The sequence below is a fragment of the Petaurus breviceps genome, unplaced genomic scaffold (genome assembly GCF_028583685.1).
Source record: "Petaurus breviceps papuanus isolate PSGF00001 unplaced genomic scaffold, PetGlider_PUasm1.0 90601, whole genome shotgun sequence".
In the NCBI taxonomy this organism is placed as follows: domain Eukaryota; kingdom Metazoa; phylum Chordata; class Mammalia; order Diprotodontia; family Petauridae; genus Petaurus; species Petaurus breviceps.
The window spans coordinates 2307188-2327789 of NW_027187282.1; the positions used below are offsets into that span (position 1 = coordinate 2307188).

Sequence of the window (20602 nt, forward strand, 5' to 3'; positions counted from 1 at the left end):
TTTTATTTTTTTTTAAAGCAATCGGGGTTAAGCAACTTGCTCAAGGTTACACAGTCAGTTATTTCTGGGTGTGGTGCTAAGTATCTGAGCCCGGATTCAATCCCAGGTCATCCTGACACTGGAGCCGGTGCTCTTACTCGCTGTGCTACCTGGCCACCCCTACCATAGTTTTTTTTAAAAACTATTTCCCAATCAGTGGACATCCTGTTTGTTTCCAGTTCTTTGCTACCAAAAAGTGAAGCTATCTTATTTTCTACCTTATGTTAACACACCACACACACACACACACTTTCACTCACTCTCACTGAAAACAGTGGCAGGTAATCAGAGATGAACACAAAAATGTTTCAACCATCCGAGGTATAAAAGGGATGAATGATGGACTGTATGTTGAAGTTTCTCACCTCTTATTTCATTCCTGGGTTGGGTTGGGTTTGGTTTTTTCCCTATCATATTGAATGATCTTTATTCTTTCTCTGCCTCCTTCCCATTCTCTACTCCCAGGCTCCCAGATATATGTTTTATATTTTCTTGTAAATTTTTTAAAAAAAATTTTCATAGTATAAAATGATGTTTTGATACCTTAATCCTTCCTTTTCTATTTCCTGTAATATCTCTTTCTGCTTTCTGTGTTATTTCTACCTATGATCCTATGATACCTATGACCAAGAGGTAGGCTATGCCTCTTAGTTACTAGACACATTTTTCTCAGTCTTGTCATTCTCACTAATTTTTGCAGTGTAAATAAGTTTTCATTGCATATTGTTAGGTTCCTTTACATAAACCTTCTTTTCTTATAGAAACATCACTCTGAGAACAAAAACGTGGACAAAGTGGTGGAGACTCAAGCCCAAGTGGATGAACTGAAAGGAATCATGGTCCGGAACATTGGTATGGCTTGTGGTCTAGTAGGAGAAGCCTCTGGGCAAATGGAGGGGCCAGAGCCAAACTGCTTGGGCTTGTCAGGATTCTGCACTGGCTAGAAAGATTTTTCTAGTCTGTTTTACCCCCAAGCACAGTTGTCTACTCAGGGAGATCATGTGTGACCCTACCTAAATGTTTTATATCTCTTCTGTATCTTCTGACCATGCTTAGATATGGAGCAAGACAGATTCACCCAAAAGGCAACAATAGTCTAACCGTGTCAGAGGTGTTACATTGGCAAGTAATTTAAAAAAAATTAGAGTAAGGTAAATATCTCCTTGTAAATCCATACCTTAAACTATAACTTTCTTAGAAATACAAGTTTTATAGGGAGAAAAGTATACATGACTGAGTTTCAATGCTTTAAAAAAAAAAAGAAATCTGCCATAATCTGCAACTTGTGGAGTCCATTTTTGTCCTGTCTCAAAACCAAACTTATTCTCCAAAGCCTTACAAGACTAGCTTATGCTAAGCAGTTTAAAAGTAGCTCAAACTTTTGCTTAGTGGCTCTTAAATTGATCATCTTTCAAGATGACATTGAAGGGGATCTGAATTTTAGTTCCTAAATTTGATCTTTTATTAATAACTGTGAATAGTTGTTAGTGTTTAGGCATTTGATTAGAAATGATTAGAGAATTATTTGATTAGAGAGAAGTGATTAGAAAGATCAGAGAAATTATTGGACAGGCTATTTCTATATCTCCCCCACATTTTGCAATAACAGTTATCTCCTTATAAGAGAGAGAGCTGATGTTTTGATTTTTCTCATTCCTTCCAGTTATTTAAAAAGCGTGAATGGTTCTGTAGTGAACAAATACTGGCAAGAGTGCCAGCCATGGAATCAGACAAGTTTGGTTATAACCAAGAACAAAAATAGCAGAATTTTAAACTGGACTTTTTCTTTCTTTTCTGTTTTCCCAATTTCTTTATTTGGCTGCTTCTCTCCTTCCTTCCTTCCCTGCTCCCCAGATTTAGTGGCCCAACGAGGAGAAAGACTGGAGTTACTGATAGATAAAACAGAACACCTGGTAGATTCAGTAAGTATTTTGCAAGAACCACATTTGATTTGATGGCTGAGTCTTTGGGGAAAATTCCAGAGTTTGGTTCCAAAACAGATTAGCTGTCATTAAATGCTTTCTACTCTGTGCTAGGCAGGGCACTGGGGAAATGCAAAGATGAGTAAGGTAAGTCTGTGACAATAAAGAGCGAGAGAAGACATGTATGCAGATGAGGGAGAAATCGCTTTCAGTACAAGGGCTTAGAGAAAGCTTCATGACAGACAGCCTTTGAGTTGGACTTTGAAGGTGGGTGAAGACATGTTGTAACTAAAGAAACCGGAAGGACAGAGTAATTCAGAATCCCACTTGGCTTTCTCCTAAGAATGTGGAAAGGAAGTAGTAGGAGTCAAAGCCAGAATTGACCAGAGCCAGTCTGGGGGGGCCTTGAATGCAAGCCTGAGGACTTTGGGCTTTAACCATACCTTTTATTTGGTAACTCTCTATAAGCTAACACATTTTCTATTAGCTTAAGAAGAAGGAGTATCTTCCTAAGCCCCAAAGGAATGGATCCCTGATAGTGGAATTGGGGACACTATAACTATTGGTGGTAGTATTTTTTTTTTTTTTTGTGGGAGAGGAGAGAGATTCTCCGCTAAAGTCTTCCTCCAAGTTCTCAAAAGCTGGGCAAGCTCTGGCCAAACCTGTCATGCTAGGAAGGTCTTGATGACAGACTGTGTGTCTGTTATCTGGGGAAGGCTGGTGACCAGGTATGTGGTTGGGTTTGGGTTTTTGATTTGGGATGAGGTTAGAAACTCATGAAGTTAGAGGGGTTGTGATCTACATTGGTGGAGTGAGCATCCACACTGATGAGATCACAGTTCTTTCAAGCCTTCCTGGCCCCCCTCAGATTACATCAGCTTGACTGGTAGCCACTTCTCTGCTTATATAGAAGACTGGCCTTGCCTGGAGTAGCCTTAAAGCAAGACAGATTTAGGGAAATAAGAATCACTTGGGAAATTATTTGCCACATGCCCTTTATTCAGGGGCCACATTCATTTCATATGCTTGTTGAAAACTATGTCATAGTTCTTGCTAACTAACCATTGTGAGACATGGAGGTCTAGAATACACTAATATAAGGGAGAGGTAGGCAGAAGCTGCAAAACCACCTATAAAGGTACAGACAAACCACATTCATTTTGCCCCTGCCCATTCACCATTGGCCAGGCCTGTCCTGATAGAACTCAGTGAATAACAGCTTGGTCTGCATTGTAAAACTGAAGCTCTTCCTTCTGAATAGACAGTGAGCCCACTGACCTCAGAGGGGCTCATGGGTCCTGAAATTGGAGTCAGGAAAGAACTGGGAGATCCAGTATGGGACTCCAGCTTTTCTTCTTTCCAAGGTCTTCCCTGAGATGATGCAGGTTTTCATCTCAGACTAAAGCAGCCCCTCTCCGTTTTCTCTTAATCCTCTTCTCTCCTTCCCTTAATTATTTAAACAGGCACACTTGTTTGTCTATATGAGGCTAGACATGATAAAAGAAAGGCAGGATTAAGAACTTTACCCCATTAATAGTCAATAAAGATTTGTTTTAGAAGGCTCCCTTATTATATAGAAATAAACTTTTTTTCCCCCCGAAGGACAGAAGTGTCAGTATCTTGGCTATATGGGCCATTTCACTTCTTGCTAGAATGTTCAGGGAGCCTACATTTGGAAAATGAGAAACCATGGCATGTGCCTGCTATTCAAGGCATTCTCCAATCTGCCACTAAGCAACATTTTCAGCTTGAGATAATGGGGAGCTATTATATACCATGTCCTCTTGACAAATTAGGCAAACAGTTTGGAGAACTTTGGTGGCCTTTGGATGTTCTCTTGTCAAGGTTCAGCTCAAATTACCATCTTTTCCATAAAGCCTTTCCCACTTTGCTTGGCCACTGAAAGTGATTTCTCCATCACAAAGTATGTCAGTAGCACTTTGTTCTCCTCTTATTTACTTTTCATGTTCCAATTTTTAGTGTATTTATCTCTTTACAAGTTCTATGTTGACCGGCACCATTCATTGCATATGCTTAATAAATGCTTATAAAATTTCAAGAAAAGGCCAGATGCAGCCAAGTGCAATGCATGTAACTCTTTCATAGTCTGTGTGGATCCAAAATAAAAGAGTGTTGATAGGTTCCCTGTTAAGTCACCAGATTTAGGCTGGGATTAGATTAAAAAAAAAAAACATTTGGGATTGGTTTTAAAGAGTGAACATGAAATAATGCTTGTTTACCTCTCTTATATTGTATAGATTTTTAAAAATCTTTCTCTAGTCTTGAATCAACTTAGCATTTGATATGTTATCCTGACTTAGTTTAAGGTAAAGTAGTGGAGTTTCTTTGTGGATGAATGAGATCAAAAGCTTTGTGGTTTGAACAGACACTGTGATCTGTGCTTTCCAGATGGGCAGTTGAGGTAAGCCACTCTGTTTTATTATACTCAAGTACTCAGATGGATCTGGGGGTGTTCCTTTTACCATTGCAGATTCCAGTGCATCCATGCCTGCCCAGCCCCTGTTCAGCTACTGTCCATGTTTTCCCATAAGCTTGCCAGAAACATTCCTCCCAACATGCTGAGGGCCTTCCTCAGTGTCACCTCACATTGCAAGGATGCTACAGGAGGAACACAGACTTTCCAGCTGTTATCCTTCACCACATGACCAGCCTGTCTTATTTTTCAGTCATGCATTTCCCTAATAACATCCTTTACTCCTGTTTTGCAAAGTTCCTTATTTGTTTTATGTTGTAGCTTGTTCACACCCACCGTGAGTTTTTCCTTGCCCCTAGTGCAATACTTATTTTTGATTCTTCAGAGACTACTATGTTCCATATCTCATACTTCTATAATATATTGGTAGTATATTGGTATTAAAAAGATAGACTTTTGTTTCTAGGAGAAATTTGGTATTTCCTGAAGGTAATCCGGCCTTCTCTCCTCTTTCTATTTAATTCTGAGCCTGGCTAAATGTCCATTTGTATGTATCTATACATGTATAGATGTATCTATACTGATAGACATGTTTTCAATATGTGCAATATACAGGTAATAGACATTCTTATGCACTTGGTTTTTCCTGTGTGGATGGTTAGTTCAGACTTATCTACATTGTTGCAAATTTCTTCCAGGAGGCTCTGCCCCTCCATCATAGTAGTGAATACCTTGTGTAGTTATACCCCTCTCTGTTTTAAGTCCTATCTGATATTATTTCTGTTGTTTTATTTTTAAAGAAATCTTAAATAGTTTTGATCCATAGAGAGGAGACACCTTGTTGGAAGAAATGGTACTTTGCTCTATCAAATCAAATGTTTTTCATTGTATTCTCAATATCTCAGTCAGTTGCATGACCTGGAGCTGGAAAGGGCCTTAGAGGTTATCTAATCCAACTCCTTCATTTGACAGATAAGGAAACTGAAGCTCAGAAGTTAAGTGCCACAGGTTGTAAGTATTAGAGCTGGTATTTGAACTCAGGTCCTGGAACTCCAAGTTCTGTGGTCTTTCCTCTGCACCACACTGCCTCCTATAAAATCCTCACTACTACTCTGAGTGTATAGATAGCTACTTCAGGAATAACACAGTAATCACCACATCAGTAACAAATCATTTCCTGTCAAAATATAAATCCATTTCACTTTTTGTAATGTTATTTAGCCCTCATCCTGTCTAGCACTTAGTGATTCTCTTCTCACAGATTTGTGATGTAGAGGCATGAGACTTCTGTGTACAGTCTACAAGTCGTTAGCCTTATTCCTAAACTGCTTTCCAGTATATTCCTCACCATCCTTGCTAGTTCCACCTTTTCATTGAAGGGTCCCAGTACCAAAACCTCTGTTGACCTAGTTGGGAGGCTTTTACTGAGCTCTATGTAGAAGGTCTTTCCCTCTTCATTCTTTAAAATAACTGTTGGTACATAAACTGCAGTGACTCTCTGGTGGTCTTTTTTGCAGATACTCATCATGAGCAGTGCAATGTAAGATGAAAAAGCCTTTGGGCAACTCTTTCAACTCCTTTGGCTCTCCAAGGAGTGCCTCCCATTATCTTTCCCTTTCTTTGGGCTCTGTTTCTATCCAGAATGGCAAAACTGCTAGGAAGCCGATCCTCAAGTAGTATGTCTGCTTGTTGATCTTGAGATGAGGATCTCATATTTCGAGTCCCAACAGCCAAGTTAAAGTTTAGAGACATTTAGAAGACTGGGATTCTTAGCCCCTCTGTCAAAGCTCTTTGCTGCCACTTGCATACCATCAACCACAGAGGCCACACAGCCTTAAGGACTACTTTGTGTTTGTTTCATGAATCACCATGAAGACGTCCCCAGTGGGCAGGCTCCTGGTGAGGAGCCTCTCTGCCCTTAGCGAGAACTGATTAACGGGCTCTGATTCAAGCTTTCCTTTCCTTTCTGCCATTACAGCATGCGCAGCTTAGTTGTAGAAATAGCACTGAAACTAAATGTCAGCTTTTATTAAAGAGTACCAAGTGCTGACGTTCTTCATAGCAGTCTAAATGTTAAGCCACAAAATTTGCCATATTTTACAAACCTTTAACCAAAGCTCATCAGGATGAGCAAGTTCCATTTGACTGCCAAAGTTTGTTTAGCCCTTTCCCCCACCTCTCGTCCTTCCTCAGTGTTCAGTGTCACCAGAAGCAGTATGGTCTGTGTTTTCCCAGGCAGCAACTGGAGGGCCTTTAATAGTTCTGACCAAAATGAAATGGGCCAGAAAAGAAGATTCAGGGACAATACCTGTAAATGACTCTGGAGTAATAACCCAACAAAAATGAGTCAGAAGAAAGAGTCTGATGGGCAGGAGGAGAACTAAGAGAGCAAGGGAGGAAGGAGGGAATGGGTAGGCACTGGTGGCAGATGCTACAGTAAAGTCCCAAAGGACCAGGACCATCTTTCTAAACTAGAGCAAAAAATGGGAAAGAGCTGAAGTTTGGGGCCCAAATTGACTTTTGTTTTCAAACAGATTGCTTGCTCTTGGTCTTGTTTGGAGGGGATACTATTTTTATCCCCCTTTGTATTTCTTGCTCACTTTTCTCTACTTAAAAGTCAGATGTTTTAAAGAAACGGTAAAGAAAATGGTCATGCCTAATTTTATATGTATACTCAACAGAGCTTTCTGGGGGAAGCAAGATATATTTCAAGAGTTACTGAGAGAATGAAATATTGAATATTATGGATCAAACTCTTCACTCATTTTCTTCTAGTCAGTCACGTTCAAAACTACTAGCAGGAACCTTGCCAGAGCCATGTGTATGAAGAACCTGAAGCTCACCATCATCATTATCATCGCAGCGATGGTAAGTTAAGTGAGCTTCTCTGCACTCTTCTAAGAGCATGGGCAGCTCCCATTGTCCTTAGAGAAGGCAGGCTGCTGAGAAACTCCTTCACGGTCACTAAGCAAGAAGTTGGATGTCTCACTTTTTCACTAAAATGTTGACAAGATAATGAAAATGATTTTCATAGCTTCTTTGGGCCATATGAAAATACTTCAGTATCCACTGTGATCTCATGTAATCTCATACATGTAGTAATGTCCTCCAGATGGATTGTGGAGGTCATGATCCATCCACCGCTGCCCATCTTGTATAGGGCATGTCCTCCCATAAATCAGCAGCCTCCCTCTAGATCTCTTGACATTGGGTCAAGATAAAATGGAGCCCCCAGGCTGTCCACTGGATATCCCTTGCTCTGACCAATGACTAGTTCTCCTTTTCTAGTTATAAATCTGGAGGATGCTGAGAATCTCGCAGTTTTTAGAACAACTATAATCTCAAATTTAGCTGCTCCCTGTTGGTCCTCTGAATCTGAGATACAAATAGCAATGCCATGATTAAAACCCAGAAAGTTCTATCCTGATAGCAGAAAACTGAATTTTCAATTTCAGGGTAAAAGTACATAAGGAGGATCCTTATCTCTTTAAAGCATGTGGCCGGACATGAGTCAGTCAAGAGGCATTTATTTTATTTTATTTTATTTTATTTTTAAAGCAATTGGGGTTAAGTAACTTGCTCAAGGTTACAAGGCCAGTTATTTCTGGGTGTGGTGCTAAGTATCTGACCCCGGATTCGATCCCCAGGTCATTCTGACTCTGGGACCGGTGCTCTTACTCGCTGAGCCACCTGGCCACCTGTAAGCAATTGGGGTTAAGTAACTTGCTCAAGGTTACACGGCCAGGTGTTTCTGGGTGGGTGCTAAGTGTCTGAGCCCGCATTCGATAAGAGGCATTTATTAAGCACTTACTGTGTACCAGACACTGTGCTAGGCATTGGGAATATAAAGAAAGGCCAAAGATAGTCCTTGCCCTTGAGGTTATAATCTAAAGGGGGAGATAACATGCAAACAAATACATAAAGGCAAACTATGTTAAGAACAAATAGGACATAATTAACAAAGAAAGGCACTAGACTTAAGAGGGTTGAGAAAGGCTTCCTGTAAAAGATGGGAATTCACTTGGGACTTAGAGGAAACTAGACGGATCAGTAGGTGAGTTGAGGAAGAACGTTCCATGTATGGAGGACAGTTGGAGAAAATTGCAGGAACTGAGAGATGGAGGCACTTGTTTGTGGACCAGCCAAGAGGCCAGTGTGGAAGGTGATGAGGTCACCATGGGAGAGGGCATAAAAGAAAAAAAGAAGAGGGTCCAGAACAAAATTGGGGACAATACCTGTAAATGACTCTGGAGTAATAACCCAACAAAAATGAGTAAGAAGAAAGAGTCTGATGGGCAGGAGGAGAACTAAGAGAGCAAGGGAGGAAGGAGGGAATGGGTAGGCACTGGTGGCAGATGCTACAGTAAAGTCCCAAAGGACCAGGACCATCTTTCTAAACTAGAGCAAAAGCATAAAAAAACAAGAATGGATAAAATAGAGGGAATGGGAGGTATATAGAGTAGGAGAGAAGAAGGACCTTCCCCCAAATGGCTTCTGTTTGCTCAGATCTTCTGGAGTAAAAACCTTGAGAAGAGAAGGTATGGAACAGCTGCTGTGGGATTACAATTCATCACATTCCATTTATTGATTATTCATCAGCAAAAGAATAAAAGCAGAGCTTTGCTGCAGCCTTCCCACCTCTGATTGACTAACAGATTTGTAGTTTTGTGACTCATGTGACTGAATAGTTGCAAGAAGCAGAAAAGGTAAATGGTGAGGGGTAACCTAGAACCAGGAGTTAGGCCGAGGGGTCAAGGGGAACTGGTTAGCTCCAGCTTCAAGACTTCAAAGAGAGGGAAATAAAGCCCAAGAAGGGATGATGGCCTGGAGGCAAAGGGAGAAGGGCTTGGTTAGAAAGTGGTGGTCTGAGAAATTTTAGAGCTTTGAAATGTGGAGGCATTTCCAAATGAGAATTCTGAATGTTCTTGGGATCTAGAGTGCTACTAGACCTTTTAAATACTGTTTCTATGGGAAAATGCATTCTGAGTTCCAAACAATTTATAAGTAGACTTGAAATATAACTCATTCAAAAATGGGATGCTGTCTCCAGTGATAATACAGGCAAAGCCTAATATAAGTGTCCATGTTGAAGGAAACTAGAGATTACTCTAGATCAGGGCTTCTTAAACTTTTTCCACTCACAACCCCTTCAGCACCTCTTAAGCCTGGGTCATGGCCCCATATGGCGTCGTGACCTGCAGCTTAAGAAGCCCTGCTCTAGATGGTTTTGCAGTGAGACAAAACTATTAGTAGAAATCCAGACCTTCACAAAAGTGGATTGTTCTGATGTAGTTGCACTCCCTACTTCACAGGGTTGTGAAGTCAACTATTTTGTAAACCTTAAAGTTTTGGGGGTTTTTTTTTGCTTTTTTGGAGGGCAATTGGGGTTAAGTGACTTGCCCAAAGTCACATGGCTAATAAGTGTGTTAAGTGTCTGGGGCCAGATTTGAACTCAGGTCCTCCTGACTTCAGGGCTGGTGCTCTATTCACTGCACCACCTATCCACCCCCACTTTAAAGCATTTTAGAAGTAGGAATTGCTCCTGTTGATTAGTTAAATATTCAGGGGTATCTTGAACTGGCCCATCATAGTCCTTTGAATAGATAGCAGCATCGTGTGGGCTTTTGGCTACCAATTCAGCCTGAGTCTTAGAACTTCTATAGTTAGGCCTAGCTAGTCTTGCAGCCTAAGAACACAAGAAAGTCTACTGGATCAGATTCATTCTCTCTCCAGGCCAGTGTGCTGTCTTGCATCTCCCCCTATTTCCAGCCCTACATCCCCACTCCAATCAAATCAGCTTTCTTCCTATATCTCACATGTCTCATCTGTTACCACTTAGAAGTTCTGAACTAACCACATACTGGAATTATTTTTTTGCTCCAGCAGAAATCATGCAACCATGCTGACTTGAGTGATTGGGACTACTGTAGATTTATGTTGCATGGTCTCAACGTCATTGAAGCTAGGCAATCTTTTTGCCTTGCCTTCATTAACTTACTATCCCACTCTCTACAGAGGCTCTTGAAAACTTTTCATCTGTTCTTAAGCCTCCTATGACTCCCCCTTCCCCAACCTTCTGAGGTGAGAACTTTGCCTTTTGTTTTAATGGAAAAACTGAGGACATTCACCAAGACCTCTTTCTTTTCCCATCCTTCTTATCTTACATTATTCAGGCATCTGCCTTCTGTCACTCTCCTTCACCCCTGCCTCACATGATGAGGTTACTGTTCATGCACTGGACTTCAATGAGTCTGGAAGAGAGAATGAGGTTGACAGTTCTGCCTCATTTAAATCCAATTCACGTGAAAGTCAAGACATCACCTGTGATGTCATTGGTCCTCTTCGAAAATGAAGGATGAACAACAACCCCTCTATGTGCACAAGTAACCCCCATCTTCTCCAACAGATTGCATCCCCTCTCCTCTTCCCCCCATCATCCTTCCTCTCCTTTACTGTCTGCAAACATGTCTAGGTCAACTCCATCTGCGAAAAACTTGATCCATCCATCCATATTCACCTTATCTCCCCTCCCTTTTGTGGTTTAACTCTGAAAATGCTGAGTCTGCAATAGGTGCTTCCACCTCCTCTCTTCTCACTTTCTTATTAATGCTCTATAATCTGCTTTCTGACTTCATCATTCAACTGAAATGGCTTTCTCTGTAGTTGCCGGTGATCTCCTTATTGCTAAATTCAATGACCTTTCTCAATCTTCATCTTTCTGGACTTCTCCTTTGACTCTGTTGATCACTCTCTCCTCCTTGGTACTCTACTCTCTCTAGGTTTGGGGGACACAACTCTTTCTTTGTTCTCTTTCTCTCTGACCACTCTTTCTCAGTCTCCTTTATTGGACCTTTATCCAACTTGTACCCTTAGTTATAGGGTTTCTCCCAGGGCTCTCACCTGGGTTTGCTTCTCATCTCCCTCTATCCTACTTCATTTGGTGATCTCATTGGCTCCCATGGATTGAATTATCATCTCTATGCTGGTGATTCTCAAACCTATTTATCCAGCCTTAACTTCTTTGCTGATGCCTAGACTCAAATAGGCTACCTATTAGACATCTCAAACTAAATGTGCTCTAGACGTCTTAAACTTAATATGCCCCAGTCAGAACTTATCTTTCTCTTTAGACCCTCCCCCCTCCACCTTCTGTTACTGTTGATGGCATAATTGTCCTCCCAATCTGTCAGGCTCACAATCTAGAAGTTATTTTGGACTCTGCCCTCTCAACTCCCAGATCCAAGTTAAATCCATATTGCTGAGGCCTGTTGAGTTCACCTCTGCAGCATCTCTCAGATATGCTCCCTTCTCTTCTCTGCCACTCCTCGCCTCCCCGCCCCCCCCTCCCCCGTGTAGGCACTCCTTACCTAATGACTTGACTATTGCAGTAGCTTCTAGTGAGTCTGCCTGCCTCAAATCTCTCCCCATCTTCCATTCAGACCAAAGTGATTTTCCTAAATCAGGTATGATCATGTCACCCTTCTGTTCAGTGAACTCCCTATCATCTCTAGGATCAGATACAAAATTCTCTGGTATTCAGAACTTTATAACAACTCTTCTGCCCCCTTTCTAGTCTTTTTACACTTTACTCCCTACCATGTACTCTTTGACCCAGTGATACTGGCCCCCTGGCTGTTCGATGAACAAAACACTTCATCTCTTAGATCTGAGCATTCTCTCCAACTGTACCCCGTGCCTGAAATGCTTTCCCTCCTCTCCTCCAACTTCTGACCTCCTGGGCTTCCTTTACGTCCCAGAAAAAATCCTACTTTTTACAGGAAGCCTTCCCCAATCCCTTCTGAATTTTAGTGCCTTCTTTCTGTTAATTAATCCCATTTATCCTGTTTGTACATATTTCTTTGCTTGGTGTTTCCCCCATTTGACTCTGAGCTCTCTGAGGGCAGGGGCTGACTTTTGCCTTTCTTTGTATCTATGGGCACTTAATAAATGCTTATTGGCTGGTTGACTGACTAACAGAAAATATATGAGACTGCCTAATAGAGATTTCAAGTTCTTGCTACTTGTGCCTTGGGCCCATTTCCTTGCCTGCTTACCAGACTTTTGCTCTGGGCCTTGTCTTGCTTTCACCTTCACCCTCTGTGTGTATTCCCTGATTTCCTCAACTGCTTATTGACCTGATGCTCCTTTCTTCAGTCCAGTCCAAAAAGCACTTTTTAAGTGGCAGTTATATGCCAGGCCCTTTAGGAGGTGCCATCCCTGCTCTTAAGAAGCTTGAATTCTCCCAGGAGTGAAGATAAAAGCTGTAAACATATATGCATTGTACATGTTCATTTGAGGAAGGAGAGCAAACTGACAAGAGTTCCTGTAGAAAGTGGCGCATAAACTAAGCCTTGAAGGCAGATGGGGCTTCTGAGCATCAGGGGCCTTCTAAGTATGCAGACAACTTATGCCAAGGTCTTAAGGAAGGAGATGGAGCATCCAGGTTGTTGAACAGTAAATAGACCAGTTTGACTGGAACATGGAATCTGCAAAGGCAGCTAATGGCCTGAGAAGGTAGGTTGGAGCTGTATTGTGAAAGGCTTGAAGACTTGGAATTTATCCTAGAGGCAGTAGAGGAGAACTGCTGAACATTATTGAGCAGAGAAGTGACGTGATCAGGTATATCAATACAGATTATAGAGGCTGGATTGGATTGGAGAGGGGAGACGCTGGTGACAACTTGTACCGGACTGGTTGCCGTGGGAGTATAGAAGCAAGCTAGCGATACTATTAAGGAAAGATCCGCCAGACCTGCCAGCTGATTGACTAACTTAAAGGGTGGCGGGCATCTCAGAACCTCAGTTTTTCCAAACAATTCATTTTCCTGAGCTTAACTTGCCTGTCTTTCTTACTGATCTCCTGTCAGTCATTGGAGTGTGTTAGGCAACTGTGATGTCAAACTCAAAGGGTTTGCTCAGGGACTTGCATAATGGTAGAGATAGTGTGCGAATACCATGAAAGTGGGAAGCCGGTGGTCAGGATCTACGAGGAAATCTCATTAACTATGCATATTTTCAAGGAATACAATTTTCTTTTTTTCTTTTTTTTTTAACAAATGCTTTATTAACTTCTGATTTACATCATTCATTTCCACCAGATTTTGAGTTACAAATTTTCTCCCCGTTTTTCCCCTACCCACCACCCCAAAATAGCAGTCCCAGAGGATTTCCCCTCCTCCAATCTGCCCTCTCCCATATCTTCTCCCATACCCCCTTCGACTTTTCCAGTAGGGCATGGTGGATCTCTGTGCCCCAGTGCCCATATATCTTATTTCCCAATTACATGTAAAAGAGTATTAATAATAGTATATATATATATATATATATATATATATATATATTTTTTTTTTTTTAATTTGATGTTAAAATTTGAATTAAAGATTCATTCCCTTCCTCCCTAGTCACCCACCCTTACTGGGAAGATAAGCAGTTCAGTATAGTTTGTACATGTGTAGCTAATGCAAAACATTAACATAGTAGATATATTGTAAAACACTGATTATATTTCCCTCCCTCCTATCCCACCTCCCACTTGTTCTGTTCTCTACTTTGATCCTGTCCCTTTTCAAAAGTGGGTACTTCCAACTTCCCTCCCCCCCTTCCATCATCCCTCCTCTCATCCCCTTGCCCCCTACTCTTCTGTAGAGTGAAATACCCTGTTTAGTGTATATGTCATTCCCTCCTCAAGCCAAATTCAATGAGAATAAGGTTGACCCATTCCCTTTTGCCTTCCTATTCTTCCCCTCCATTGTAACCATTTTCCCTTGCCTCCTCTATATGAGATAGTTTACCACATTCTGTCTCTCCCCATCTCCTCTCATTATATTCCTCTCTCACCTCTTAATTTTGCCTTTTAAGTATCATCCCTTCCTGTTAAATTGGTCCTGTGCTCTCTATCTATGTATACCTGTACACATATATACACATATTCACATATGTATTCATAATACCCATATACCCCCCGATATAGACATATGTATATATATTCCCTTCAACTATTTTCATACTGAGAAAAGCTTCATCAGTTACAATTATTGTTTTTCCATGTAGGAATGTTAATAGTTCAACTTTGATAAGTTGCTTATGATTTCTTATCCTTGTTTAGCTTCTCATGCTTCTCTTGATTCTTGTATCTGAATGTCAAATTTTCTATTCAACTTTGGTTTTTTCAGCAAGAATGCTTGAAAGTCCTCTATTCCACTGAATGACCATATTTTCCCCTGAAACATGATACTCAGTTTTGCTGGGTAGGTGATTCTTGGTTTTAATCCCAGCTCCTTTGCCCTCCAGAATATCATATTCCAAGTCCTTCAGTCCCTCCGCGTAGAAGCTGCCAGATCCTGAGTTATCCTGATTGTGTTTCCACAATATTCAAATTGTTACTTGCTGGCTGTTTGTAATATTCTCTCCTTGATCTGGGAATTTTGGAACCTGGCTATAATATTCCTAGGAGTTTTCTTTTTGGGATCTTTTTCAGGGGGTGATCGGTGGATTCTTTCAAACTCTATTTTGCCCTCTGGTTCTAAAACATCAGGGCAGTTTTCCTTGAGAATTTCTTGGAGGATGATTTCTAGGTTCTTTCTTTGATCATGGCTTTCAGGTAGTCCAATAATTTTTAAATTATCTCTCCTGGATCTATTTTCTAGGTCAGTGGTATTTCCCATGAGATATTTCACATTGCCTTCTATTCTTTCATTTGTTTGGATCTATTTAACAGCATCTTGATTTTTTTTTTTTTTGCCTTTTGGAGGGCAATTGGGGTTAAGTAACTTGCCGAAGGTTACATGGCTAGTTTTTTATGTGGTTGTTAAGTGTCTGCGGCCACAATCCAACTTGGGACCTCCTGACTCCGGGGCCAGTGCTTTACTCAGTGCGCCACCTAGCCACCCCTAGCATGTTGATTTCTCATAAAGTCACTAGCTTCCATTTGCTCCAATCTAATTCTGAAGCAATGATTCTCCTCAGTGAGCTTTTGAGATTCTTTTTCATCTGGCAAATTTGGCTTTTTAAGGCATTCCTCTCCTCATTGCCTTTTTGAGCCTCTTTTGCCATTTGAGTTAGTCTATTTTTTAAGGTGTTTGTTTCCTTAGTCAGGCTGTTGACTCTCATTTCGTAATTTTCTTGCATTGTTCTCCTTTCTCTTCCCAATTTTTCCTCCACTTCTCTTATCTGCTTCTTAAGGTCCTCTATGGCCTGTAACCAGCTCGTATTTTCCTTTGAAGCTTTTGGTGCAGGAGTTCTGACCTTAATGTCTTCCTCCTGTTCCATGCTTTGATCCTTTTTTTCCCCAAAATAGGAGTCTAATGTTGGATTCTTCTGTTTGCTTTGCTTCCTTTGCCTGGTCATGTTGCCACTCAATTACTTGACCCCTGGGCTTTTTGCCACAGTAGGACTCTGCTACCAGACAGGGGAGCTTTTTTCCAAATGCTGGGGTTTTTCTCAGCTGCCAGAGGTATTAGTTGGGTGCCATTTCTGAAGCCTCCACATGCTCTGGCAAGCTGGTTGCACACCCTAGGACCTCTACCCTAGACCACAATCCAGATCCAAGCAGGTTGAAGCAAGAGCGATTACCCCTCAGACTGGTCGCTTGGTCCCCCTGCACTCTGTAGGCTAGGAACTGAAGCAGCCCTCAGTGACACATTCCTAACTACTGGGTCCCAAAGTCCACATTGCAATGACCTCTCACTTTGTCCTTAGCATCTATGTGTTGATAATTCTGGATCACCACAGCTGCTGGTGATCTGAAGTCCTTCCAGCTGGCGGCTGGTCAGGCCCACCCTGGGGCTAAAACCTCCGGTGGAGCTGGGCTCAGCTCCCAGAGTGCTGCGCTGGCCAATTCCTGCTGGTCTGCCAGGCTCTCCTCAGTGGGAGGTTAGCTTCTGTGTGTTTTTTGGTGGGTTCTGTAGCTCCAAAGTTTGTTCAGAGTCCCATTTTACATGGATTGGAGGTGGTGAGAGCCAGAGCTGCGCAGATGTCCTCTTTCTACTCCCAAATGAAATTTTCAGCGTTTTATTAGCATAAATGAGATTTCATAGGAAGACATAGGAGATCCATAGAAAATTTCATTAATTAAATTAATCTTATTAATATGGAAAATAGTCCCCCATAGCTAATGAAAGCTTTTATTCTATATGAAATTATCATAGCCAAAATTTATGCTAATTAAGTAAAATGTTTTTGAAAATTTCATTCATTTCATTTATTGAAAATGTGCATACCATGTTTCCCCGATAATAAGACACTGTCTTATTAATTTTTTTGGACAGAAAACCACCAGAGGGCTTATTTTCAGGGGAGGGCTTATTTTAATGAACATTGACAGCAATTTTAATAAACAGGTAAATGTGAACAAAAAAATGTACCTTTATTCAATAATTAATTCAATAAAGAACAGGATGACGTGCTCACTGCTGCAGCTCTGATTGGATGCAGCTCGGAGCGCGGCGTGCGTTTCATGGGGGGGGGGGACGGTGCATACAGAGGGTACCTACCGTAATGTAGGGTGTAGCACAGGGGATCACCTTCACTATAGTAGCAATATCAATAGGGCTTATTTTAGAGGAATCTTACACCGTAAGGGGAGGGCTTATTTTCGGGATAGGTCTTATTATCAGGGAAACACGGTAGTTAATGAGATTTCCTATGTGTCCAGACTTTAGGGACTCCCTGTAGAATGTTATCATAAGTAGTGATTGAAATGCCACTTCATACTTAGCAAGGATAAGTCTAAAGCCGTATGGCTCAGGTGCAAAAATGTCAGCTGCACTATTACAGGGTGTGAGGAGAAGACAGTACAAAGGACTGTGGGAGCTTCAAAGGGGACCATCAGTTGTTATGTGCTAGTCAAAAAAGCAAAGTGACCCTATGCTGTGTTACTTTAGAAATACAATGGCCAGAGCAGGGAAAGTGGAGCCCTGTTGTCCTCTGCCCAGGTCTAGACAACATTGGGAGTGGTCGGTTCTTGGTGCCACTTACTAGGAGAGACAGTAATTAAAAGCTGTGTTACTTCCATTGGAAGATGACTAAGCTTCAGGGGAGGGAGGGAGGACTCTAAACTGTGCCATGTGAGGTTTAGTTAAAGGAACTGACATCTAACCTAAGAAAGAGAGGATTTGGGGTTTGGAGTGGGAGAAAGACTGGATTATTAATTTTAAATGTTTGAAGAACTATCATATTGGAAGGAGATTAGGAAGCTAATTTAGAGCTTCAGAGATTTAGAGCTACAAGAGACTTTCACTTCATCCCCATCATCTTACAGATGAAGAAACTAAGGACCAGAAAGATTCAGTTACTTGTCTGGGGGTAAAGTGGGACAGTCCAGATTAATATGAAATTTTGTTTGGTCCCAGAAGGTAAAACTAGGACTGACAGAAGCTACATAATGGCAGATTTCGCCTTAATATAGGGAAATTCCTAACAAGTAGAACTGTGCAGGAAAGGAATAGCTGCTATGATAGCTAGTGAATTCTCCATCATTAGAAGGGTGAAAGCAATAGTGAAGATACTGTCAAGTAGCAGGGAAGGGTTGAATTAGATGATAAATGGTTAAGATCTCTTCTTTATAGGTGAGGAGATGACAGGTATGTGTGGTTGACTCAATAGATGTATTGTTTGGTTTTACCAAATAGATTTTTTTTTCCTTTTTTCATTCTTTGTTACAAAGGATGGCTCCCTAGCTATGGGGAGAGAGAGGAGAAATACTTGAAAATGAGAGTAAAAGCAAAACAAATCAATAAACATTTTAAGTAAAATTTTAAAAATATTATATGATGGGAATCACAGAATTGGAGAGTAGAAGGGACTTTAGCAGTTCAACCCATGTTCAGAAGGAATCCTCACTATAGTATACAAGTAGTCATCCAGCTTTTGTTTGTAGCCCTCCAAGGAGGGGAATCTCACCACTCCTAGAGGCAGTCCATTCCATTTGGGGATTGCTCTCATTGTTAGGAAGCTTTTTCTGACATCAGACCCAAATTTATGACTTCTACCCATTTCTTGCTGGTAACTGGGGCTAAGCAAAACAAGTCTAATCTTTATTTCACATGATAGTTCTTCAAAACATCTATCATGTTCCATATGAGTTGTGTCTTCCCAAAGTTAAATATATCCACTTCCTTCAACTACTCCCCATAGAACATGACAGAAGGCCAGTCACCACCCTGGTTGCCTAGAACTGGACACAGTACTCCATGAGATCATCCCTATCCTTTCTTCCCTGTCTGCTTTTCCCAAGTCCCAAATAGCTTGTCATTAGATTATGCCCAAATTTTTTCTGTTTCTGTGGTGAATACCCCAGTATTCCCATCATTTATGCCCTAGCAACTAGTTCCTCTATAGTAGTGAAAATCAGAATCAGAATAGAATTTCCCCATCTACCTTTTTTTTTTTTACTTTTTGGAGGGCAGTTGGGGTTAAGTGACTTGCCCAAGGTCACACAGCTCTGTGTGTGTGTGTGTGTGTGTGTGTGTGTGTGTGTGTGTGTGTGTGTAGTGTCTGAGGCCGGATCCGAACCAGGTCCTCCTGACTCCAGGGCTGGTACTCTACTCACTGCGCCACCTAGTCACTCCCCCTCCCCCCCCACCCATCTACCCTTTAAAGGATAAAATTGTCATCTACAAGTCAAGAAGTCCCTCATCTATGCCAGAGCTGTTATGTGCACATTCCAGAATCCTCATCTATTTTTTCTTTCTTTACGGTCTGTAGTCTGTTCAGATAACAAATTCTCTTCTATTTTCCCCACCTTTGAACTTCACCTAAATGTCTCCAAACAAACTCAGTTTCCCTAATATGTCACACATGAGCATGTTCTTCTACTACATGGGGTATGGTACACTTTGACAGAGGTGGCACCAACTACCACTAACATTTGCACCTGAAATATCATAAACTCCAGTCCTGTCAAAGGAATTAGTGACGGACTTTAAAAAAATTAGACAAATTCTGAATTTATCATTTTGCCCAACAAGCCCATCAATTTGTATAGGAAGGAAGCAGAACTTGATAGGCAGCATAGAAGAGTAGAAAGAGCTGATCTTAGAGGACCCAGGTTAAAGGCCTAGCTGAGAGACTTAGTAGCTAAATAGCCATTAGCAAGTGGTCCATTGTAGCGGCAAGCACCCCAGCGTCCCCAGGGTGTCTGCCAACACAGGTTCTTAGATCTGCTTTGATAAAGGAAAGCAACTCAAAATGGGTTAACAAGCTTACTTTAATCAGTCAAATATGTAACGTTTACCTAGTTCAGGGGAAAAAGGTCAGCACCCCGAACTTCAGAATATACAGACAGAATTATCAAGACAGAGAAAACAAATCAAGCAGACAGCTTTCCAAACTGTCCGACCATTACATCCATACCAAGTCAACATCTGGGTTTTTCAAAGCCAGGGGGCTCTCAACAACGGCTTCCCAGAGTCTCATCTGATCAAATCACAGAACACTTCTCAAAGTGAGCCCCAAAACAAAGCCTCAAATCAGGGTTTATATAGCCTTATCCTGGCTCAGAGAATGTAACAACCTTCTGGACCCACTGGCCAATCAAAAAGTATCTACTGAAAAACAAGCCTCCCACCCCAGGCTCCAGGTGCACTTTAGCCTAGGGGCAGGGAAGATCTTTAAATTTGCATTTCCAGTACATCCATGAGCTTAGAATTTCTGCTTTGTAATACTAATAAGTCATTACATGTAATATGTAATACTGACAAGCTGTTACATGTAATGTGTAATTATACATTATAATATTAATACGCAATTATACATCACATGTAATGTATAGTACTAATGTAATCACATTATATGTGATGTGTAATTCTAATGTGTAAGCATGTCATATTAACATGTAATTACATGCCACGTGTTATATGTGTTGCTAACATGTAATTACATACCATGTGTAATCTGTAATAGTGATGTGTCATTACATATTACATGTGATATGTAATACATGCTCGAGCCATCTTACCAGGATTATCATAAGGGGAAAGTGGTTTGCAGACCTCAAAGTACCGTGTTTCCCCGATAATAAGACCTATCCCGAAAATAAGCTCTCCCCTTACTGTATAAGATTCCTCTAAAATAAGCCCTCCCCCGAAAACAAGCCGTATTGAGATTGCTACTGTAGTGAAGGTGATCCCCTGCACTACACTACGGTACCCTCTGTATGCACCGTCCCCCCCCCCCCCCCCCCCCCCCCCCCCCCCCCCCCCCCCCCCCCC

At 41.3% G+C, this 20602-nt stretch overlaps 1 protein-coding gene across 3 annotated transcripts in view; it reads left to right on the top strand.

The window, feature by feature from the left end:
• VAMP7 (vesicle associated membrane protein 7) overlaps positions 1-20602 on the top strand; it is a 427850-nt gene that overhangs the window by 394713 nt on the left and 12535 nt on the right. For all 3 annotated transcript variants that reach the window (XM_069063730.1, XM_069063729.1, XM_069063728.1), the window contains 3 exons: positions 801-891; positions 1894-1961; positions 7171-7263. In XM_069063730.1, coding sequence (XP_068919831.1) covers positions 801-891; positions 1894-1961; positions 7171-7263 — 252 coding nt within the window. The remainder of the gene's footprint in view (positions 1-800; positions 892-1893; positions 1962-7170; positions 7264-20602) is intronic.